The 26,371-nt window shown below is 38.5% G+C and overlaps 3 protein-coding genes and 1 long non-coding RNA gene across 4 annotated transcripts; all 4 read left to right on the forward strand.

Moving 5' to 3' along the window:
• The first annotated feature begins 2,029 nt into the window (after positions 1-2,029).
• LOC144350675 (uncharacterized) lies at positions 2,030-4,370 on the forward strand. The gene is made up of 2 exons (XR_013420298.2): positions 2,030-2,313; positions 3,799-4,370. It is a non-coding gene; the product is annotated as an uncharacterized LOC144350675 (long non-coding RNA).
• Positions 4,371-16,607: 12,237 nt separating this feature from the next.
• LOC146730290 (uncharacterized) lies at positions 16,608-17,318 on the forward strand. The gene is made up of 2 exons (XM_085493699.1): positions 16,608-16,611; positions 16,813-17,318. Exons 1-2 carry the CDS (start codon positions 16,608-16,610, stop codon positions 17,316-17,318), a joined length of 510 nt encoding a protein of 169 aa, XP_085349825.1.
• A 112-nt stretch (positions 17,319-17,430) lies between these two features.
• LOC146730291 (uncharacterized) lies at positions 17,431-17,763 on the forward strand. The gene has a single exon (XM_085493700.1). It carries the CDS (start codon positions 17,431-17,433, stop codon positions 17,761-17,763), a length of 333 nt encoding a protein of 110 aa, XP_085349826.1.
• A 2,148-nt stretch (positions 17,764-19,911) lies between these two features.
• On the forward strand, positions 19,912-25,613 carry LOC144350678 (transmembrane protease serine 11E-like). Its single transcript, XM_085493701.1, is given in 6 exon segments — positions 19,912-19,935; positions 20,328-20,398; positions 24,110-24,160; positions 24,162-24,358; positions 24,512-24,657; positions 25,361-25,613. Coding segments are annotated over 6 exon segments (735 nt in total). The 3' UTR covers positions 25,607-25,613.
• The last annotated feature ends 758 nt before the right edge of the window (positions 25,614-26,371 follow it).

Raw genomic sequence — 26,371 nt, forward strand, 5'->3', positions numbered from 1 at the left:
ACTTGTATGTACATTATCACATAGGGGCAGTCCATTTTTGATACAGGGGTGTAAACAGATGGAAATCCCTGAAATTATATTTGCCAGAATTTCTTAAGGTCATTCTCTTGGTGTAAGGTGGTTTTTTTTTTCAAATGCTTATGTTTGGTTTACTACACATAATTATAATTCATTGGCACCATGTACAAGATTTCAAAATGTCATGTTTCCTTGAAAAGGTTGAATTTTAAGCAGCTCCTGACAAAAGAGCTGAAGACACTTCACGGATTTGAAACTTGTAATGGGTTGACATATGTTTGGTTCACATTCTATGAAAAAATCAGCCTGAAAAAAGTTGGGCCATTGTTCTTATACAGCTTTGAATATTGCCAAAATTTTGCTTGTTTCCGCTTCTTGAAAAATGCAAAAAATTGCAACACCCCTATTGCAAAAATGGAAGCTTTCCATGCTTTGTTTTAAATTTTGTTTGCATGAATGTAAATAAGAGGGGTTAGATTTTAAGCCCTGGAAATTGCATTTGAATCCCAAACTCTTAAATTACTTTAAAGGGGTTATGAATATGACGATAAATTGAGAGATGCGAGGTTTTGAAGATACCCAAAAAGGGTATGAAGATAATTATGATCAGAAATGTTTAACCTTATTTTCGCAGTAGGGACCCTTGATGTACTTAAACCTCAGAATATAAAAGAAATCCGCCGACCCCCATCTTCCGACTTTTTTCAAATCTGCCTGATTCTCTCAGACAGTGGCTCTTAAGAACAAATAAACATTCTTCTTCAGATATGATTTTATTCCTGAACAAAACATAATTGGGCAGAAGGTTCACCGAGTCAACACTATACCGTGATTATACTAGGCTGTATTTGTGTGTAAAAAAAATCGACGTCACCCGGGACGGTTGTTGTAAAATCTAGCAAGCTGAGTTCAGAGGCTAAAGTAGCAATTGGTCTTGCCGTAGCTCTAGTATTATGGCATCAAACAAAAGATGTAACTGACATAAGAAATGGCCATATATGACAATGTAACCTCATAAATATGCATAAACAATACACCCAGATTTAACCCCCAAATTGTTATCAGTCACATGGTTATGCTGATGTTGAATATAAAGAAATATTTAACATGTCTACACTTCATTATGCAGGGATATTGGTATCAACACGTCATTTCAATGAGTGTCTGCAAATAACTTGTCTGACAATACTGCTTGGACCCCGCCAATGCTGCTTGCAGCTTTAATCTGTATTTGTTATTACCATAGGTTGTATTTTTCTCTAAGATGGGGGAGGAGTAACTCCTTAAATAAGGCCTTCTTAAGAGTTGCTCACATGCCTATTTTAAATTACACTGGATGATAAATGCAGCAACTATTGAATACACGTTTTCTATGTTGTTGATGTCACACGTTGCCCATAGTTACCTTAGTCTAAATTTCACATTCAGGCTGCCATGCAGAAAAAAGCGGTTCACAAACTATTTTCTGTTCTAGGTAATTTCACTGTCATTCACTGCATTTGAACTTCAGTGGGGTCTCAGGCAGGATTATTAGAACTTATTTTGTGCGTACGACGCCGTTACTGTTTTCGATGACGAAGACAACACGGCACAACTGTTGGCGTCACTTTGCGGCCAATACCTGCCCTCGCCTGTAGCGTCTTCAAGCAATACCATGTTCATTGTCTTTTATTAGGATGGTTCCGAATTGTATACTGGTTTCCAGGCCTCGTATATGGCCTCTGACATGAATGGTGAGTACAATGGTATCAATGTAAACTACTTGATATGCACTCCAACACTTATAATTGTGCTACTTAAATAATATGCTAATTAGACAGAATGGTGTCAACTAATGGCATCGGTATGTTGTTACAGTCTGATATTAGAAAAGACATTTCACTACGAGCCTAGTTATAAGTGCATTATTGTTAATTGCGAATGTCTTTACATAGTGTCGCGGTCAATAGTTAGAGCGCCATCTATAGTATGGTGTTGAAATAACTTTGTTTATGAATAAGTCTGTGCGTCCCTGAGTCGGTCAGCATGGTGGTTTAGTGTGTCATGATCGAATTGTTTCCGTCTGCAGGTGTGGGCAGGTCAATTCTCCTGTTAAATCGATTGAATTCCTTCCCAAGACTGAACTAAATAGGTTATGGATGTTGTGGACAGACAAAATCGTGTTTGCATAAAATTTAGTTACTGCCAGATGTCTTTTTCGAAAGTTGTGGTTGTGTGGATCGACCGCAGAGGTTGCAGTCTGCTGTTGCCATTGTGTTGAACGAAACCGTGGTTGAACCAAGTACCCCGGTGATTGTGAGTACTATCGTTGACATTTTGAGTTCTGCACGCCAGTATTAACTGTTACAAGCAGATCTACTCGATTAATTATGTTGTCCCGTCGAGATTTCAACTAAAGTAAAGACTGTTCTTCATTGTGGAAAAGTCCCGCCATTCGTATCATGTGACTTTCTGGTGTCGACATCCAGTCGGACTGACCTGTTTACCGTCCCAGATCAAATCAAATCAAATCAAATTTACCAAATCGTTATTCGTGTGACATTCAGCATCAAGTAGAAAGTGCAGAATTTGACTGTGACATTTTACTATTGTGTATTTTCGGATATACGTTGTGATCAAACTTTTATTTTCTATAACGTTAGTCTGCATTTAGTGTAATTCGCCTACACTGGCATTGCACTATACATTACGGCACATGGGTATTTTGTTATCAAACCCGAGTGCCCACGACCGCATTTAGCCCACTGCCCCGATATATTACTTGTATCCTACCATTATTGTGTGTGTAGCTTACAATAGCATTACGTCATCGTATTAGTTATTATCTGTGAAGACTATTCTGGTAAACATAGAGTGACACGAGCAATGAAAGTAACATATTTGGTAGCATTACATTTATGTGAATTGTGTGGTTTTGTACGATATTACAATAATGCACATTAGCGTCTGCGCAGATCGGTCCCCATTTTATTTGTTCGGTGTTGTATAGATAGCACTGCAAATTATTGTGATACAATTGATTTGAATCAGATACGACTATTATTAGTTGGGAAGCTGTGGTGGTAGTCTTCAACATCAACTTTAACTATAACTGACAAAATGACTGTGTAAATAGTGTAAAAGTCGAACTCCTGTTACAGACGGCTTTTAAATAAGGCGTATTCTAATTTGTTGGAAAACCTCGGCAGAGTGATGCTGCCTTCTCACGATTTAAATAGTCATGTGATTAGATGCACTAATAGAGATAATACCTACGTACCTACATCGATTTTTTTTTATCTGATTTTTTTTTCAATTATTACAAATTCTGAATTCCAAAGACACTTATATCATAGTTATTTACAACCACTTGCGACGACACAACTTCTGTGACGTCAACATGAAGGAGATGGCAGGGTCATTTACGTGAACAACTCTGGCTGTGTAGTAGTTTTGCGCCATAATTACACTTCTTTGATAGCGAATTGGACATAATTCATTTAAGTAAATCTTTTATAAAAAGTCTATCTGGCCTGATTGCAGCACATACCTCTTATGATTAGCGTTTTGTTATATATTTTGTTTTCTCAGTCGGGTTTTCTGGATGCAGAGGCGATTATTACCTAAGTGGTTCATCCGGTACAGTGACGAGTATGAATTTCGAGGGTGGCTTCTCTACGTATGCTATGAATGTACAGTGTGAATGGTTAATAGAAGTTGCTAGTAAACTGAACTATTTAATTTATTTATTTAATATTCAATGAGATATATACATATATTCTTTGCATTTTAATTTTACAGGCTAATCGAGTTGACGTTTATTCATTTCGATTTGGAGTGCCATTCCGTCTGTGCATGCGATATTCAAAGTACATATGACTGGCCCACTGCATATCATTTTGTATTCGGTCACTTTTGTGGTTCAGGGCTGCCGGAGACAGTAATATCATCGTCTAACAAAGTGTATATGCAGTTCACAACGGATGCACAGAGGCAATTTGGAGGCTTTTCATTGGACTATGTAGCTGTAGGATTCGCAGGTAAGGGAAGTTAGTCGCAGTCACGCTGATGAAGATAGTATATCGACGAACATCCGGGTAACACGTTGGCACGTTGGTAATGAGTGGGTTTGCGGGAGAGCCACATGACACAATTATATACTTATATGAATAATTAATCAGAATCAATTGACTGATTGTTTCAGTGACACTACGAAATTGTACATTTACATTTACAAAGCAACGCTTTGATTGGAATATCAAGTATAATGTAAACACCAACATCAAATTGAAACTCGTTGAAAGCAATGACATGTTACAATATTTTTTTTAAATACAAATTCATAAAATGAAGAGGTTATTTGATAATGTAAACACATGTTGTTGTTTCCTTGAGGTATTATAGCCTGAAGTTGGTCCATAACATTTTCATTTAGTTCTACCGTTGCAAAGTAGTATACATGTACATTTAGAAGGCAGTGTGTGTTCATGTAAGTTTGCAGATGTGCCGTTGAGCTGCGGTGGTGATCGATATTTGTCGGCCGGTAGTGGAACCATTTCTAGTATGAATGGATCTACATTATACGACAGTAGTTCTTTATGTGAATGGATTATACAGGCTAACATTGGCGAGGAACAGATTTTACCACAATCGACTTACTATCGTCACATTACATTCCATTACGCGAGAATAAACATACACATATTTAATATCATATTTAACGGCTCAAATGTGTGTATATGTATACGTTTTCTCCGTGTTCAGTTATATTGTTTCGTGTTTATTGTGTGTATTGTGCAGTTATCTTCGTGGAAGGCATGCTTTTGTTTTCAGATAGTTGACTTTCACTGCAATGGACATTGAATACGCGATGGGATGCGGTTATGATTACGTCATCCTGTTTGATGGTGATGCAACCTCGACATCAGACATAATTAAATATTGCGGGCACTCGCTGCCATCACCATCATTTGCTTCCAGTGGTACTACTATGTACATTAAAATTGTAACTGACGACGTAATCGAATATACTGGTTTCCAGGCTACTTATACAGCAGTAGGTGAGAGCGCCATCAACGCTGAGAAATTCCATTCGAAAAAGTGTGTCAACCTGCCGTGCGTGGCATGATTCGTGCAAAACTGCTTTGATCAGTTTGGGCTGAATTGATTTAACTGACATGATTTATAAGTGCAATAAATAATCTATCGTAATACAAATATTGATAACAGCTTTGTTATATTTTTAATTGTGCATAGACTCTTCTGTACAATCCTATCATTATCGTGTAATGCCTGGGCTCTAATTAAGTTGGTCTTGTTCGAGTTTACTTAATGTACGGATACAATGCACGTTAAGTGAGATTCGCTGCTTCTCAAGTGACTCCTGCATCTCGGCGAGCCTGGTCTGTGACTCCAATAACGATTGCCCTGACAACAGCGACGAAACAGGCTGTTCATGTAAGACAATTTTGCTTATCGTATTTCTCCTGGAATTTTGGCTTGTAACTGCCATTTTATGAGCACAATAATAACAGCGAAATCCCTATGGCGGTTATGTGACAGAGCCACAACGTCGTTAATAAACTTGTTAGGCGGTTAAATGCAAACTACCCAAAATACTGTGCGATAGTTTAATATCTTTCCGAATGAAAGCATTAAGAATTTATGAATTCACAACTTCAAGTGCAAGATTGACAGAGATGTTCATCGGGGATAAGAGAAGACTCGATATTACGTTTTTGTCTACCACGCTCATATTTGATGATGTTACAATGAAGGGTGACACTTTTTCCAAACTTTACAATGTGATGTTTTCAAATACTTGTTTAGACAAACATTGACCCCTAACCTTTTCTCTGTTTCAGCTGACACTTGCAATGCATCGACAAGTTTGACAGGTACAAGTGACACATTTAACAGCCCAGGTTACGATGGTACATCTCTCTATGCACATAGTTTGAACTGTGAGTGGGTAATCACCGTAGACGCTGTAAAGGTATAACTGCGTTGCAGAATACTGTAGTACACATGTAATACTTGTAATATATCTATATAACGTAATGTAATACATGTGCAATACGTGTGTAATACATCTAACACATATTATATCTGTAATACACATGAACTCCTATGTAGTTATGTGTATGTATCAACAGAATGCAACAAATCGTTATGCTTGCTTGAATGTAGTAACTAAGATACTAGAATAACCAAAGCTTTGATTTGTTAGTGAAATAGCAAACTGGTCAACTTTTCAAATATTGCCACAAGGTGGCTGGATCAGCCTAACTCTACGCCTTCCTACAGCAATGGCGATACTTTTACTATATGATTAAAAAAACTACAAACATGTTTCAAGTTTTTACATTGTCGTTTAATAGTTCGATTGTCTTGGACCTGGTGCATTCTAACACAATAGTAAAAAATAAAGGCATAAACACTCAGTTTACGACATACAGCCTCACGCTGTAGTTAGTTTAAAGTGACGTCAGTTTAGATGCCTCACAGTAGTTCATATTTATTACATCTAAACATACCTATGACAATAAATATAACAATTAAATACACATTGAAACACAGTCTTATTTTCATGTTTTATTAGTCCCCGTATTATGTTTTGCCCTATGTTTTGCGTGTGCGAAATGGCCGACTGGCGTCCATTTTGTTTTAAAGAATTTAGTTCTGGATCCGTATCCGTCCAAGACATGTCTGGATTGACCAAGTCCAAACACACACATGGTACATCATGTCACAAATAGATATGTCCATTTGTTTCATGATCCGCTTAACAATAGCTGAATGATGGCCATTTTAAGGCCGAAAATGCATCAAAATCACGTATTTTCACAATTCCGGAACCGGATCTCAGTCATGCATGGATAGATTTTGTTCAGATTTAGTACAATGTGTTGTACATATGCAGGTGCATTTCGGTCATGATCTGCTTTGAATGTATATGTCGCTCAAATATGAACGGAACGGGGACGTGTCATTGACAATGACTTGTTATTCAACGTTTTATAGAAAATTATGCTGTATTTCACCGACTTCAAAATTTAGTACAGCTCACCCTGTAATGACTTCATAGCCGTGTATGATGGCCCGTCCACGTCGGATACTGTAATTGGAAAATACTGTGGTGATCTCCCTAGCGCCGTTTATTCCTCTGGCAATAGGATGACAGTCACCATGGTAACTGACAGAAGTATAACTTACATCGGATTCCTTGCTGGATATGAAGAAGAAGGTGGGACGCATGTGAAATTATAATACCTATGGTTTAGACCAAACAGAATTCTTCCATCGTCGTTATGTTCTGAATATTTTAATATCTTGGAGAAACTGACAATAAAGCTATATCAACACCACTGTTACATCCTCTCTTGTTCCATAAGCCAAACATGGCTGCCGGGGTGCAGTGTAGCTACACACATTAAGCCAACATTGTGGTTAGAATATGATCAGAAAATGTACATTTGATCAAAACTAAATATTCAAGTCTATTCTACTGATACGAAAGAAACCAACAACTAGGTATATACATTAATGGGATTATCTATACAGGAGATTATAACCCACGTTGTGCACTGGAAACTGGGTTTTCTTTTATCTCAGACGGAAGTTGCATGTTCCTGTCTATGATGAAACACTGCAATATTACGTTCGTCGCTAGTCTCTCACAGTACACGTCCAATCATCAAAAATATATAATTAAATTAAAATTATGATTAAATTTTTTAACACTTGTTTTTCATACTCGTATGTACTTCAGACCAGTTCCAGTGTGGTACTGAGGAGATTTCAGTGTGTATACATGATACACTTCACTGCGATTATAATATTGACTGCGACGACGTCTCAGACGAAGATGGGTGTCCAGGTAGGTGCAGCATGGCACAAGATAACTAATTGATGTACAATAGATGACAGTGGTAACGGCAGATTGGACACTCTAATGTCTACTATTTTGTCTACTACGAACATCTATACTTCATTGTAAAACGCAAATCGCTCTAGAATATCCAATTTAGGCCACACTGATTTAATTTTATGGATGACATCCTCTGGAGACCCGAAATCTAATGCGAGAGGGCGAAAAAAAAATCCTGCTAAAACCACAGGACTACGGAGCTGCTATTACGAATTGAACCACAGAACACAATGTATAAAAACACAACAAGAAGTCTTTATTTGTAGGAGGCACATGTTGATATACACATCTCGTACTGTATTACTGTCACAGGTATAACCATTTCAGACAAGCTCTAGTACATGTAGTCATGATGAAGTACCTTCAGTCAAAACACTGCATTCATGGTACAACATGAACATCATTTTCAGTACAAGTCAAGGCGGAATGTACATACACTACTTTATGACAATAACTAACAAAACATTGCAATGATATAGAAATGTCCTTGCTTGCTCCTCTCTACACAGTAGGGGTTAGCTTTAACCAATCTCTTGTATAGCTGTGTAAACGTCACATCTCCCTGGCCGACGTCGATTGCGTACCAGTCTACAACAATCCCTCAGTTTTTCCTCTGAACTGTTATGCTCACGTATTCCCGGCAACGCAATACGCATGTGCAGAAGATCATTTACGACAAAATTGGCACGTTTTTAGATACTCCAAAAAGAGTTTTACGACAAGCCGGCGGGCGCTTTGAGACAATATGAGTCGGCAAGTTCCAGACAGAAAACCGATCTGTGGAGACTCGTCAACGGAGATTTTTTTCTGAGAACAGGCGAAAACTATTGCGCGCGTGGATGTCATCCATAAAATTAAGTCGGTGGGGCCTTAGCTGCCTCGTTACCATGTATAAAATTACTAATACTGTATTTGTTATAATAAATGCGCATCTCAAATTTAATAAGCTAAACTTGTATGTTTTGCTTTGGATTTTAGCACCACTAAACTCACTCAGTGATTTGTTTAGGTTAATGGCTTTTACCTAAGCCATGCGCTGCTAACAGGGCAAATACGGTACCTCTGTCCTACGTGAGTCAATGTTTTGAGATAGTGTGTCGACTATTATGCACACATATGTTGTAAACAATAGACCCACTTTTATTTATTTGTTCGTCTCTAAACGTATGCTGAGTGACTACCATTATTTCAAATTACCGAAATTGTGTTTGTGGAATAATATATTTACCTTTGTACTGACTACGTAATATATATATACATCCGTTATGGCCTATGTTGTTTGCCATGTCACAAATTATAAATCCACAAATAATATATTATCGTGTTTGTTGTAGGAGCATCGCCATGTGGAGGTCCCACAACAATCACCTCAGATAGCGGTTCTTTTTCGTCTATGAATTGTGATGGCACGACTCTGCATGACAGCAATGCGGCCTGTTATTGGCAGATCACAGTGACAGTAGGAAAGGTATTTGTGATAATGTAGTAATTCGTTCGACAGAGGCTGGGATCAATGTTTGTATTAATATACCGAATACATTTTTTTTTATTATTGGCTGTATTGGAAGACCTCTCCTGCGCAAGTTTTCAATGACTGTGAAACAGTTCAACGGTTCTTGTTCATTCATATTCCATAATCTCTTTCCAAATTACTGTCATACTTTAGATTACTGCTGCGGACGCACATACACAAACAAAACGGCACACTATACTGGGCTCACTCAGACCTAAATACAACACAATATAACAACATATTTCCGGTTAAATGAACAATATAATGAAACCCACATGTATGTACGATATACAACGAGTAATAAAATTACATTGGTGAAATAAATAAAAGCACCATTCATCGGTAATGGACGTCAAAAAATCCAAGAATACCGTGCGCAATTCAAGTTGTCAGAGCTACGTACACGGTGTTGCGACTACGATGGGATCCCCCGGGGATGGGACCGACCGGTCACTATGTAGTAGTGTTATTTGATGATTATCTTTCGGTTACAAATATTACTATAGAACATAACTCGTCCAAGGAGTACACAAAACCTTGTTGAAGCGGAAATATTACAGTTGTTCGACCTGTTCACAAATAAAGGTGACCACTCAGATGTCAATACACAATTGTATTGACCACTAAATGATTGACTAATAGGGCTATGACGTATAATAATATTCATTGTTATACACATTTTACAGTATATATTAACTGACGCAGCTGCTATATTATGGGATATATAATTTTGTTTGTAGCATCTAACGTGTAGAGTAGTATGTGTTAAGCGAACATGTAGCATTTCATGCTAGACTGGCCCATGCTAGACTGGTCTATTCTGAGGTGTATTCATTGCTATTAATTATTAATGATATGCAGTGATGACTTTATTGAACCCGGAAGCGGAACACTTGCAAAAAAGGGAAGTAGCGTGTGCTTGCAAAACATATTTTACTTGCCAGGCCACACGTGTGTGAAGCAGATCTGACCATAAATAATGTTACCCGCGTTTCGCAGTATAGCTGTAAACTATTGGTTTGGTATGTTGGGTCACATGACTGGGGGTATTTAAGTGCAGGACAGGTTGAGGAACACCAGTCTAGGCCAGTCTCGCTACGGTGCAGTTTTTCCGGCGATATTTATTTTTGTTTCCCCGTTTTCTTTTCTTTAATTTTTTGTTTCCCAATTTGTCTGTTAATCATCACGAGTCAGGCACCACCATCAGTACAACAACATACGGTTAACATCACAACTATCATTCAAGAACAAGTGGAAAAGGCGGTTGTAGAAACAAGCAATAAGTTTTTAGCGGACATGGACAAGCTTTGAATGCCCGGTTCACCAGTCTTAACTCTACAATGGCAAAATCTAAACAACTTTTTGCCTCTGGTCAGTTAGAAGCACTTAAAGGCATTCAGAAACGGGACAATCTTATTTTTAACAAGAAAGGCTGCGAAGATCAGTTCCTGCATAACGAACAGGTCTCCGAACATCTTGCAGAATCTAACGGACAACTTGAGGCAGTCGAAACAGAAAACTCGCATATTTCAGCGGCGAAGGAACACCTGGATGAAGGTATGAACTTAGTCGCACGGCGGCAAAAATTTGTTTGGCTCGCCGATAGAGAAAACTTGGGCTGGGACATTGATTCAGACGACGAAAACCGTATTTTCAAAGCCATCGCCAGAGCCGGCAAGAAAGAAAGCCAAGAAAAAGCAGAGAAAATTTTCCTTTTTCCAAGCAACCACGTTGACATCCATATCTGGCACCACAGCAAGATGGATACCAGGTCCAATCAGGTACTTTTACAAGGGCGAGGAGTTCAAAGAAACCGGAAGCATGCTTTGCGTGCGGGAAATTTGGGCATTGGTGCAATAGATGTCCTTCGACTTCAACGAATTCTCAGCCAGATTCAAACATTGAGTTAAGGGAAAGAGTACCTTTTGTACCCCCCATTCCTAACCCTAACCCTACTCCTACTCTACAGCACTCCCAATGTAATTGCACATGGCCCTCCTGAGGACATCTATAGTTATTTAGAGGGGGCATATACAAATGAATTGGGTAACTGGTGTTAGAGTTAGGGTCATGCAGAATCGCTGGGTTCTCGTTTCGACATGAGTTTGGGTAAAATCTTTGTAAGTCAGTTACGTGTGACCAGGTTATTGGATGGCTTACAGCAATGTATCGTTCGTTGTAAATCTAAGACATTAGCTCGGGACATTGTTCAGATCGTGTCTATGTATGAGGGATCCGCAAAACCGTGCGCTTCCGCACTAGGTACATGTATGCATGTTTGATCAAGCATGCTAGTTGGAATTCCATTGTAAAAGTCGATGCTTGTGCATCAAGTGAATTGGTATTTTGTTTAAACAATTTGACGCGTTTGAATGGGATTCATTTAGTACATGATGGATCTTGCACCGTGTGTGTTTATACCGACGCTTCTTCAATCGGCTATGGTGGCTATATTGTTAACCAAGAAGGTAATGAGTGTGTGGGTAAGTGGTCCGAATCTGAGCAAGTTAAGAGCTCAACCTGGAGGAAACTCGTTGCAGTTCACTGTATGTTACTATAACCAGAATTTGGTGAGGATTTTGAATATGCGTAGTAGAATACCCGAGCTACAAGACGTGGCGTTACACATAATTGATTTATGTGAGAGTATAGATACCTTAACATACCCAAGATGGGTTCCTCGTAAGCAGAATGTTATAGCCGATAGGCTTAGTCGATTGCGACGATTGGAGTATCGCTTTTGATATTTTCCGGGAGCTTGTGGGGTCCGCATTCTGTGGACAGTTTTGCCTCTGACAGCAACAATAAATGTGCGAGGTTCAATTCTAGATGGAATTGTCCCAATACTGAGGCAATTGATGCCTTCTCCCGAAGCTGGGATGGGGAAAATAATTGGTTAGTTCCTCCGCCAAAACTAATTAACAAGCTAGCTAGAGGTGCGATAATCATTCCTGTGGCGGTGGTATGCCCAACTCGCGGGAAATATGTAGAATGGGTTCTAGAAAGCAGAGAATATCGCATTTAAATACAGTACATGGTACAAAAAGTCACAATGGCGTTTTTAATGACGAGCTCAGTTTTTATTTGGTAGCGTTACGCATTCGTTTTTGAATGTCTGGGATCGGAATCGCAAGATTGTTAGAATTATTAATTGAACATTTTTTTTCAGGTTTAAGTTTAGCGAAAGCTATTAAGGAGGCGGCGAGCAGTAGTTCGGCAAACCCAGAGCTGCAAAGACTTTCCACTATGCTGCCTTATTGTTTTGTTAGGTCGCATTTCATTCTCGGCAAAGGGGAGTCGGCTTTACCAGCCATCTCAGTTCACGTGGCTCTTTTTCTCACTCATCTGTTAGAATGTAACGTTTCTTCATCAGTCTTCGGCAGTCACGTTTATGCAATGAAGTGTTACAGCGGGGTACGCGGATCCCACCATTCATTCTTTTATTGTTAGTCTATTGAAGACCACTAAGCGCTCTCAGCACAATCGTATTAAATCTAGGAAGGTTCGTGTATCCGCTGAAATGTTGAAATTAAATACTATTTATGTACATATTTGTTAATTTTAAAAGATGCTATGATTTTGTACAGACAGGGTAACACTGTCCTTATTCCTAGTCTCTATTCACTTGCGTGCCCTGTAAAAATGGTATGTAGATATATCAAAGCTGCATCTATCATTCTCGCGTCATCAGATTATCTTTTTAGGCCAATTTTTCGATCGGGTGATATCTGTGCGCTTTAAAAAAGAAATAAAAATTTTAGTTACACCAGAACCAAAGAGTCTTCGGGGAGTGTGTGGTTATGATTTAGAGCTGGGCATTCATTCTTTGCGGGCAGGTGGCGCAACCGCCGCAGCTAACGCAGGAGGAAGTGATAGACGTTGGAAATGCCATGATCGGTGGAGGTCAGATACCGCCAAAGATGGCTATGTTGTTGACTCGCTGTTTAGTCGTTTGTCAGTTTCTCAAAACTTAGGTTTGTAGGTGTGTGCGCCCGTTTTTTTTTTTATCTAAGTGGCCACACCTGGCATGAACCTTACCTTATGTAAGTGTGTTGTACATTATCAGATGTGGTGAGTCTAGTCAAGACGCATAATTATCAACTCAAAAACGCGATGACAACTGTAGCGGGTGATAAACTGAGTCAGACACTGGCAATTTGATATAGCGCCACCAGCGGCCATTGTACTATTATTACGGACTTCGGAGAAATCATGTGGTCTTAGTGTTTTAGTAATGGCGGCGACCGCATGTTAGGAGCTCCACATAATAGTGACATATAGGTACGTAGTTCCGTTTGTTTACATGGTAGCAGAGCTCGGTTATGAAATATGGCAAGTTCTACTTCATACAAAAATCCGCCGACTTTGAACGACGAAATCGTTTATGACGACTGGAAAAGGGAGATCCAAATGTGGCAATTCATGACAGATATCACCAAGGAGAAACAGGCCATTGCAGTAGCACTGAGTCTAAAAGGTCATGCCAGACAAAAAGCGGCTGAAGTTGAGTTTACTGACTTAAAGAAGGAAAACGAGATGGATTCGCTCGACGAATTGTATGAGAAAGATAGGGTTGATTTAGCGTATCAAGCATACAGAACATTCGAGCTCTTCAAGAAAACTGGGTCCATGACAATGGCGGAATACATCGCCAAGTTTGACCGTTTATATCAGCAAGTGAAAAGGTATGATATGACATTAAAAGATGAAGTAATTGGTTATAAAAAATGCCAATCTTGATGAAAACAACAGGCGTATAGTGTGCAAGATTTGAAATTGAAAAGTATGAAATCGTCTTTGAAGAGAATTTTCAATAAAGAAATGGGAAGCCAACCGAATGAGGGGGGATCCATTGCAACAGGGGGCATCACCATTAAACAAGAATCGGCCATGATGGTTCAAAAAGTGAATAAAAGATGGGAAAGAAAGCCTCGAAGTCAAAGGTACCAATTCCTTGAATCGGTTTGGTAAAAGATCCAAATGTGCAGTATGTCAGTCAACGTACCACTGGGCCAAGAGTTGTCCACATAAAGATGAAAGTGATAGGATAAATGCAGTGGATGAGGAAGAAGAATCGGATAGTGTGGTAATTTGTGATGAGGTGTTGGTAAACATGAATAAGGAGGAAAATAGGGTGTTCATGGTTGATTCATATGGAAAAGGGATTCTTGATACAGCATGTACTAGAACAGTATGTGGACATGCTTGGATAAATGACTACGTCAATAATCTAGATAGCCAGAAAATAGATAAAATCAACAGAAAACCCAGCAAGAGAAGTTTCAAGTTTGGAGATGGCATGAAGGTAAATTCGCTGATGACTGTAAGAATACCTATCATGATAGGAGCACATAAATGTGAAATAGACACAGAAGTAGTGGACAAAGATATACCAATGTTAATTAGCCAAGTGTCCCTGAAGAAAGCTAAAACCATGGAAAACGACACAGCAGCGATGTTTAAGAACACAGTTAAACTGGAACACACCAACAGTGGACACTACTGCATTGATCTAAGGGTGGACAAGCACACAGTCAAACAGGGTAAACAAAACGTTAGTATAAAGAACACAGTAGAAGAAAGCAACACTTTGGAAGAAATTGATGAGTTAGAATGTTTAATCGTAGATGAGAATACACCAGTTAAGAAGAAAATGGTGATACTGGAAAAGCTGCATAAACAATTCGGACATGATTCAGCAGAGAGATTAAACAAGTTATTAATAAATGCAGGAAATAAAGACCCTACTATATTGAAAGACTTGATCAACATTGTAAATAGATGTGAGACCTGCAACAAGTTTAAAAGACAGGGAGCTAGACCAGCAGTTGGTTTACCACTAGCATCATAGTTCAATGAAACTGTAGCAGTAGACCTACATGAGTTAGAGAAAAATTTATGGTATCTACACATCATTGACCAGTTTTCCAGATACAGTGCTGGAGCCATAATGAAAAGTAAACTTCCAAAGGTCTTTGTGAGAAAGTTCATCAAAAACTGGATTAGTATATGGGGAGCAACAAAGAATATGTATAGTGATAATGGTGGTGAGTTTTCCAATAATGAAGTGGGGAACATGTGCGAGAACTTCAACATCAATGTTAAAACCTCAGCAGCATATTTCCCATGGTCAAATTGTTTGCTGGAGAGACATAATCACACCCTGACAGAAACCATGAGAAAGATGAAGTATGATAAAGGATGTGATTGGAAAGAAAGCCTAAAATGGTCTCCAATGGCAAAGAATACACTTGGAAATGTACATGGATTTAGCGCGTGTCAGATAGCTCATGCAGTCAATCCAAATTTGCCGTCGATACTCACTGACAAACTACCAGCACTTGAAGGCACTACTCAAAGTGAGACAGTTGGTAGACACATATCAGTGATGTATGCAGCAAGGAAGTCTTCACTGAGGTAGAATGCTCTGAAAGGATTAGAAGGGCACTTAGAAAACAAGCTAGACCCTCAGCAGGACCGTATAATAGTGGTGACCGAGTGTATTATAAACGACCTGATAGTCCTGAGTGGAAGGGACCAGGGACAGTGATAGGACAAGATGGTAGAATTGTTATAGTTAGACATGGTGGTGCAATAGTCAGAGTGCATAACTGTAGACTGCAAACTGACTGGTCAAAAACAGAGATAGATGAGCAAGAAAATGAAGCTAGAAATGATCAAATACAAGCTGGTTTAGAACAACCATAACAGTGAGTCAGCTTAGAGAAATAACAAGTACACAAGAAAGCAATAATGCAGCACAAACAGATATTGATATTTCTGGTGATGAGGATGAAAGAACAAAAGAGACTGAACCTACTGCAATCAGAAACAGTTCAGAGTTTCCTAAACTGACGAGAGGAAAAGTAATTGAATACAGGAATGAGAGATCAGGAGAAATGATGAAAGCAGAAGTAACTAGTAGAGCTGGTAAAGCTACAGGAAGCAATAAACATTGGTATAATGTCAAATACATAAATCCAGAGCAGGTGGCAGGAATCACCCAATCAATAGACTTGAGTCAAGTTAAAGACTTTTCACAACAAGGTGACAGTGAAGACATAGTTATGATGGTTGGAGAATTTCAAAACAGCAAAACTTACTGAAATCAACAACTGGAGTATTTGACGAAATTGACGACAATGGCAAAAGGTGCATATCCACGAGATGGGTATGTACAATGAAAACAGCAAATGGGATCACCAAATCAAAAGCAAGATTGGTGGCAAGGGGCTTTGAAGAAATAGAAAATGATGATATTCAAAGAGACTCGCCAACATGTAGTAAGGAGTCAATGAGGGTCATTCTAGCCATCGTAGCACATCATGACTGGAGACCAAAGTCAATGGATATCAAAACGGCCTTCTTGCAGGGTTTGGAAATAGAGAGAGAGGGGTCTATATCAAACCACCAAAAGAAGCAGAAAACCCTGGAAAAATTTGGCAATTGAAAAAATGCGTCTATGGACAAGGGGATGCATCACTACAATGGTATTTTAAAGTTAAACAAGTAATATTTGAAGCAGGAGCCAAAATCTCAAAAGTTGGTCCAGCAGTGTTTTACTGGAGAAACGAGAGAGGAAATCTCATGGGAATTCTGGCAAGTCATGTGGATGACTTTATGTGGAGTGGCTCAAAAGAATTTGAGCAGACAATCATCAAATCAATCAGAGCTAAGTTCAACATTGGTAAAGAAGAATGTGATACCTTTCAGTATATAGGAATTGGTATAGAAGGAGAGGAAGATCATATATACATGCATCAAGACAACTATATAGCAAGTTTACAGAAAATATTGATTGATGCAGCAAGAAAGCTACAGAAAGACAGCCCAATCAGCGTGGACGAAAAAAGAGAGATGAGGAGCAACAACGGTTAAGAAAGCCACAGTCAAGGATCTGCTGGAAATCAACCGGGTGATCAAGAGAATCAAAGAAAACAGTATTAAGTTAAAATTTCGAAAACATGATACTGAAAAACTGAAACTTGTGATGAACAGCGATGCCTCTCTGGGCAACTTGCCTGATGGAGGAAGTCAGGGTGGATATCTGGTTATGTTGGCCGACCAGGATGGTAATTTCTCACCTATTTTCTGGAACTCCAAGAAAATAAGAAGAATAGTGAGGAGCACACTGGCAGGAAAAACCATAGCTATGGCTGATGGGATAGATTCGGCTATATTCATAGGAATGTTGTATGGAGAATTAACAACAGGAAAGGTCAGAGAAGACAGTCTACCTATCACATGTGTAACAGACGGGAGCGCCATAAAATCAGTGAAAATGGTATCAGAAAAACGGCTGAGGATGGAAATCTGGTGTTAAAGAACTGGTGAATAAAGGACATATTGAAGAAATAATATGGTGTCAGACCAAGGACCAGTTAGCAGACAGCTGAAACAACAAAAGAAGAATGGGGAATTTGATACACTGAGTCAGACACTGGCAATTTGATATAGGGCCACCAGCGGCCATTGTACTATTATTACGGACTTTGGTGAACTCACGTGGTCTTAGTGTTTTAGTAATGGCGGCGACTGCATGTTAGGAGCTCCACATAATAGTAACATATAGGTATGTAGTTCCGTTTGTTTACAGAGGGCACTACAGTACAAACAAATCGTGGGCCACAGGTACTACAGTAGACTGTAGACAGTCCTCGTGCCGAATGTAATTATGTGTCCTAGGACATTCAAACACCAAAGGTTCGTACGCGTGTAGAAAATGTGGACTGAGAACGTTGACTCTGCATAAAAACATGGATGAGTTCAGGAAGAAATTACAACAAACTAAACGAGAGTTATTAGAAAGGTCGCAGGCTTTTTCCTCCAAGAGAATTGTACTGTGCTACAGTCATAACAAACTTTGCGTAAGTCGTGTGCGATCCTAGTATCCAGCGACACCTGACGCTTTCCACGATTGGTCACAATAAAATGATAGACATTTGCGCGACTATCATTTGCATATGAAAGTACCCGGATCTGGTAAGGATCCGTTTATTCTTTGCATATGCCTAACAGCAAGGTGGCCGACTGGCGGACATTTTTTTTGAAAATGTAACTTGAACATGCTTTGTCGTTTTTTTCGTTAAAATCTCGGCGGCCGATTGTCGTATGTTTTTCGTTGTTGTAAAATAGTTTATAATCTATTTATTTCAACTATCACTGCTAAAGTGTCATATATAAAGCATATTTTGTTTTATTCCAATAGATTGTATTTCTGTCATTCAATTCATTCGACTTGGAGAGCACCTCGACCTGTTATTTCGATGCTGTCAGTGTATACAATGGTGCGAATGACAGCACCACCAATCTGCTACTGGGGAAATACTGCGATCGTACAATTCCACCGTCAATACGGTCCATGGATAATCAAATGTATGTGACGTTCACGACTATTCTGTTCAATATACGGGATTTGAAGCGGAGTTTGTTGCTGAAGGTAATTTGCATTATATAGCTTGATATTCTCTTCAGGTAAGTGTAGACTTGTTCTAAATCTATCCAAAACACGCTTGATTCAATTTTCGAATATCATTATACTTCTTTTCATTTGAATTGATACAAATGTACACCCCAGCAGAGGTGGACATACAGTTTTAGCATATTGTATTTTCACGTTCAATTTCAATGGGATTTGATCTTGATAACCACGAAATTTAGAGCAGATGGTGAGTGGAGAGAAATGAACGTTTTTCGACGGTCACAAAAAAATCGCATAATTCTCTCGCTCTCGAAAAACTTGGAGACTCAGGCTATGCGCGTCAATGATTTTTTTTCTCTACCATATCATGTTGATCTACTTCGACTATAAATCGCATTGACTACATATTGAATAAATCATTTCCAGAAAATGAAGCTAATTGCAGAGTTCCGGTGTATATGCCGAATTTAAGGCAACGAAAACGTGGCGAAAACTCTGTCCAGCGAATATTGGGCGGGGTAGAAGCCAACGTAGGCAGTAAGTTGGCCAAGACAGGTAATTGAATGACTCACTGGTGATCATGTTGGTATATTATTATGGGCAGTTTTCAACGCTTTATTGAGTATAATATAGCAAATCATAAACATATACATATATGATTCAGATAAAAAAAAACTTAGGCTATAATGTACAATGTTATACATTTTTTACCATTTCATCAATCAATAATTTCATGGTTTACAAATTGAAAATATTGGTTATGGGTGTAATGTATTGAATGTGGAAAAACACATTGTGATTTTGGGGTCTACCTTCATCTTTTCTAGTTTAAAGTCTTCACTCGCGATATAAACGTCCATCACTATGCGTGGTGATTGTTTTATTTCAATTTCATACTAGGCAGAGTGTTGATTACCTCAGCATACGATTACTATACCCTCTATTGATTGGTTTCATTGATCATCTTCTGACAATACTATTCAAAATCACAATACTACAGTTCCCGTTGAGTGAAATGTTGCACAATATAATATTAGATTGTTGGTTAGCATGACGTGGTCGGCATGGATAACTGTACCCACAACTGAGTGACACATTTGTGTCTGAGTACGTTAGTTCAAGTCAGTCATGCTGATTACTATGATTGTAACACTACAAAAACACACGCTAATGAAACAGAAAGAATATCATCCAACTATCTGCAGCAAGTTTATCTTATGGCGTACGTACTCGCACAATGTTTGCAACTAATTACTTGCAGAATGACATCACTCTTAATTCATTTCAAGGTTAACTTGTATTGTAATCAGTCCAAGTCATGAAATATCCTAAATATTGTAGTTAAGAGTGACGAGTGGGTGCTTCCTCTAGGTTAACGGGCATTCGACATTTATACTAGTGTTCACAACGTACTTTCACGTGATATCAAGAATATATTGAATTTACAATAAACAATTTCTTTTTAGAAAAGCCATATTTGTGGTGGTATTATTATTAACAACGACTGGATTGTAACAGCCGCCCATTGCGTAATCAAGTATGAATACTTTATCACGTTTTCTAATTCTACCACCATATGCGTACTTATGTTCAAATAATTGATTGTTAGATAACGGTGCAATTCATGTCTCAGGCTACTTACATGTACCCTCGATATATACGGCACTGCACTCGTTGTAACCCCACTTATATTAAGATACGTTTATAGTATAAATAAGTACAACATATAATAAACAATATGCATTAATGTAGATTGTTTATTTATAATTCCAGAGAAGCGATCCCACTAATTTATGATTGCACACTCGCAGCTCTTACGAACATGAGTTGGGTATACGCTGTCTGTTTAATTTCAGTTCTACCAGAGAGGACATTGTCCTGTCTGTACCCAGGATTCAGGGACACTGTAAGCATTTGCCATTCAATATTGTACAATTTTAACATATATTTAAAACTATTTCCCATCTTAAAATTTGCTAAATTTCAAATAGTTTTTAAATTGTCTGCACTATCCTTTTGGTCTCATACCAATACTTTCCTTCATATAGCACAAGGCTAATGTAATGGCCCATATCGTCGGCCTCCGTCCGTCTAGGAAGACGATGGGTTGCGCCATGATGTGGTTGAACTTGAGCAGCGTCTGTGGTGGCTGTAGAGCCCAATCCTTGAGTGGCAGTCCCTGTCACAGTCCCCGCAGATGAAAACTAAGATGTCAAGTGAGCTGTTAGATGCTTTACTCCTCAGTCGTTTCTGTCGCTGTCTTTCGTGTTTGTCCTCCTCGCCCTGGATGCCTTTGCTGACTGCTTGTCTCCATGCTGAGCGGTCATTTTTACAGACGTCAGAGAACCTCAGGCCGACCAACTGGGCATGTTCTTTCCTCTAGTTGACCGTACAGCAAGTCCTATGGAAGACGTCCCTTGTCCATACGGCTAACATGACCCAGCCAGCGCAGCTGTTTTTGGCTCAGCATGGCCTTGCTGAGAACTTCACGGCTGGTGATCTTGTTCTCCCAGGTGATCCCAAATAGTCAACGTAGACACCTCATGTGGTAGACGTTTAGTTTAGCCTCCTGTTTTGTGTAAGTTGCCCATGTTTCATTACTGTATAGAAGAGTACAGAGAACTAATGCGTGGTAGACTTTCAACTTTCAACTAAGAGTCAGGTTTTTGTTCTCCCAGACTCTCTTTGTCAGATTGGACAACATTCCTGTGGCTCCTGTGAGATGTTTGAGCTCAAGTATCTGAAGTTGTCGACCACAGCCAACTGCGAGTCATCAATTTGGACGGAATGTGGTATTGGAGGGTCTTGTGCCATTACCTCCGTCTTCTTAATGCTGATTGTGAGAGCGAACTCTTTGCAGGCTTTAGAGAAGCGGTCCATAAGTCGTTGAAGACCGTCATGGGTGTGACTCGCAAGAGCAGCATCATCAGCAAACAACATTTTTCTGAGAAGAACACGTGTGATCTTGATCTTCCGTTGTGCCTGGTATGGATGTAGACACTGTCAGATGAAGAGCCGAAGGCGTAGTACAGAATGAAAGAGAAAAAGATCCCAAAGAGTGTGGGGCGAGCACGCATCCTTGCTTAACACCCCTGCAAATGTCGAATGGTTCAGATGAATCCACGTCGAAGCTGACAGTGCCTTTCATATCTGTATGGAATAACTTGATGAAATGATTCCAGGCAGGACTGCGGAGACCTTAGCAGATAGCTTGCCAGTGTACACCTGAGGCTCTGTAGGTGTGTTTGATCAACGCTTTGAGCTACCTTGGTCGGAGGGACTTGTTGTGTCAGAACTGAAAAGCAACAATAACATGTGCAAGCCAATACAAGGGTCGAGATGGCCAGACCAACCACTGTGAAGATGCTGATGATTACGATGCTCACCGGCTTATATTCTTGCAGCTGATATGATTTAATGACTGATCTTTAGTGTTGTTGAGTATATCTGCTTCATGGCAAATATACCATATAATATATTTAGATCACAGAATCTTAATCTTGATATTCGTTGTTCCAAAAATATTATCAAGTGTTACCACCACAACACCACCTGATATACTCTGTGCAACAGCTTTGGTGTTTTACAACGCTAGCGACTCTGACTCCAGCTGAGTTTCAACTTTCACCCATATCATGTTTTCTGCCGCAGAAATTGATATCACCAACAAAACCCTGACCATAGCCATGACAGTTAAACAAGGGACCATTATGAAATGATAGTTTGCACATTATTACAAATGGGGAGGTGCCCGTACCATTTCATTGGGTCAAATCTTTTTCTCAAAAGATCAGATGTTGACGATGAGTAAAACCATCATAATTAAATCAATTTAAAGTTGCACAAACTGTTTGGTCTTGAAAACGAAATAAATGACTGTCTAGACTGGATTCTTGACGAACTCTTTAGGCAAACATAAACTTTTCAAAATGTTTCAAGTGCAACAGTCGGGGAATATTCTCAGTCCACGGATCAAACCTACCCTTAATGTATTGACCAATATCATGTAATCAAGAAATTCAATCTTTTTTAAAGCCTACACGACAAATGCAAGGACATTTCAGAAGGCCATTTACAGGTATATTTACTTGCCCTGCAACATATGCCAATTTGATTTAACTACTCAAATAAAGTCTACACAGCAGGCCTCTTTTTCCTGCAAAAGTATTATTTTTACTGTCACCTCAGATTTCAATTAGTGCAAGCTGCCTTGTATTTCAAACAGTCCGAAATTGTTACCAAGAAATAAGAGGTATGCTATTCCCATCTACAAGTAGAACTTCAACATTGAGCTATGTCAACCAAACTGGTGGCTTGACTTCTATCATGTCCTTGGATGGAGAAGAAAATTTCCATACTTGCACCTAAGCTGTAATAAAAAAACCCTCCTCTACTATGTACTGCTCCTGGTCACCTGCAGAGCCAAAGCTGCCTGTTTTTTGGAGAAATATTGTCCATGCTTGATCACTGGTCGCAAACAACCTGGAAACACTTTAATTTTATTGCCTTACACACTTGAAACTGGGTGTTCTGGAAAACAGCTCTTTTTTTCTCTGTGGTTAAAATCAACTTTTTCATAGTAGTATGTTTTTTTGCTGAGCTGATTATGTTGCATTTGTGGTGATGATATGTATATCTTCATTATCGACTCAATCGAATAATATCTCAAGACCTAGGGGATGATACAGATGTTCACAAATAAGGTGTCGACAAAACAAATAAGGTGTCCAATCGCTCTAGTCGGACGTAAGATGTATTCCTTTTGCTACCCAATTATGGTATCTGCTCTGTTTAATCTAATGACAATTTATCCTACCAATCATATCAAAAATCATTACCTGAATTAGTATATAACTAAGCGTCGTATAAATCACAGTAGGTAATTGTAGACTTACTGATTAGTTTGTATACCCAAAAGTGGCATTTCTTCTTCTGAAGAAGCGTCTAGTTATATCGAATAATTACCAAGAACTATGATTACATTATGTATATGTCTTAGCGGATTTCTACAACTTTTTAATTGTAGCTAGGTGTCATGATAAATTAGCCTGCATTCCACGCCTATTGTGAAACTAAACCATCACAATGACATATCAAAATTAGAAACTGTCTGTTTTAAATATATGGTGACTGATAAATATTCTTCGAACTATACTCAATTTCGTAAAATATATTATTCATTTTGTGGCTTGTAATTGAAACATTCATTTTGAAACATTGTGCCATTTCATTCTTGCCCTGTTTTCAGTAATCTGGATCCCTCGATGTACACGATTGTAGCGGGCGATCATGACCGGAGGACAGTCGCGCTCCATTTCTACAATAGTAGTACACGATAGTTATAACTTGTATACGATTGATTATGACATCGCGTTACTGAAAGTACCCACCTCTTTTTCATGGACGGATTATGTTATCCCGGCATGCCTTGAGGCTGGAGGGCACACATTTTCAGAAGGAAAGATTTGTTATATCACAGGCTGGGGAAGAACGCATGGTAGTAAAACAGAGGACAATTTCGTTAATGTATCATCGTCGCTGTTTTTGTTGTGTTTGTTTAAATTGTTTTTGTGATATCGGTGGACAGTATCGATGACAAGAACTAAATACGGATGCTATACTTATAATTAATTACGTTTATTCATGTCATGAACCGGTAATATAACTTTCCTACATCAAGTAGATGTCCCGTTATTGTCGAACGTTGTGTGTAATCAGCCCAGTTATTTGAATGGACGCATTACCGATCGCATGATGTGTGCGGGATACGATAAAGGTAGTGAAAGCAGCTATCAGGTAATGTTTCTTTAATCACCAGGCAAGTCTAGTTACCGTTTTTTATGTTATAGCTGTATTGGTTCAAATTACATATCCAACACCGGACCAACGTTTACATTAGAGTGCATGTCTTTTTCCTATCATATTATTGTTCTTATTAATATAATGACACTTAGAATTTATTTTTCAAATTCAATTCGTTATTCCGCCTTGTCAAATGCTTTTCAGGAAAATATACTAGGGTCCCGTAAAATTATCGGAGTACCCCCCCGGGTTTCACGGCTACATCACCGTAACCTTAATTCGGTTATGTAAAATGTTATAACACAATGAATACCACTAAATTGTTAATAGAGGACAACATAAGTTGTTTTCGTGTTTGTTGGTTTTCGGATTGTCTCGGGATTCTAAATGATATATTAGATCCATTTGTAAGCTATTTTTTTCACAAAACGTCGCCCAATATAAATTGCTTAAACCTAACGTCACAAACTGTTGTGACACAAATAAAAACCCAATCAGTTATATCACGTTCTGCTTAATGCATACCCATTGTTACACTCTCTCGTGTTTTTCTCGACGTTAAGAAGCACTACTACAAAATACCACTAAAAATACATTTGAAATAATATTAGTGGCAACAGCTCAGTATGTGAAAGAAAAAAACATATTCAAAAGCATATTACCTTATGAATATATTTACTTTCTTCTATTCCTACAGGGTGATAGTGGTGGATCATTTGTATGCGCAGATACTGATGATCGATGGTATTCTGCTGGTATAGTTAGCTGGGGAATAGGATGTGCTCTTCCAATGAGGCTCTCGGCGTTCGCAGAGAACATGCTATTTTACAGAATGGATAATACAGGGATTGACAGACAACTAGTAGTTATTTCAGCTGTAATGAATTTTCGTTGTATGAAGTTTATTATCTTTATTAAAATTATGAAGATAAATTCCAAGTAGAAAAAGATTACTATTCAATATTAATTTTTCGACCCGGAAGTTGTTAGATACGGAATATACAGATTCCAACAAGACATAGAAACACTTTTATAAACGACACTAGATTATAAACATTTTCGAAATACCCTAATATATAATCCGGAAACAAACTTAACTGTGTTGATAATTGGAGTTACAACAGTTATTTATCTCCTATGTTTGTTTGATTTCGTATATAATTTATTGATCGACGGAGATTACTCTCGTGTATATACTCAACATTCCTAAATAATATCGATGAAAAAGTATTCACCGGCTTCGAATTGGCTAACGTTTTATTGAATTGATTTAAAATGCTCATTTTAAATAAGAGACAGTGGACAATTTACTAAAAGATAATAATTAATTCAACGATTTCCCTTGTAGCTTAAATTAAATATTTCTGACTACTTTGATTTCTGTTTCTGTTTTGGGCGGAATGTAACAAGGAACACAGAGTAACACTATAAAATTAGCTACATGTGTACAACAAATTTACAATTTATATGAAATGAAGACGATTGAGTTCATTTTTACACAGAGAGTAAAATAAATAGATTATTGGATCTCGTAATACTAGAACATTGTTTGGATACACGTAAAACAAACTGTAATATTGCATACACTTCTTTCGATCGACGTCATAACATGACTATTTTTGGTCCAGATTATTTTCTAAAGTGTCACCTATAATTGTTTTGGAGTTTTCACACTGCAATCTATTATAATATGTGTATCAACCATGAT

The sequence above is a fragment of the Saccoglossus kowalevskii genome, chromosome 19 (assembly GCF_978046115.1).
Source record: "Saccoglossus kowalevskii chromosome 19, keSacKowa6.1, whole genome shotgun sequence".
NCBI lineage: Eukaryota > Metazoa > Hemichordata > Enteropneusta > Harrimaniidae > Saccoglossus > Saccoglossus kowalevskii.

Coding starts and splice junctions, on each gene's coding strand:
- LOC146730291 (XM_085493700.1), top strand. CDS start 17,431: ATGAACAGCGATGCCTCTCTGGGCAACTTGCCTGATGGAGGAAGTCAG.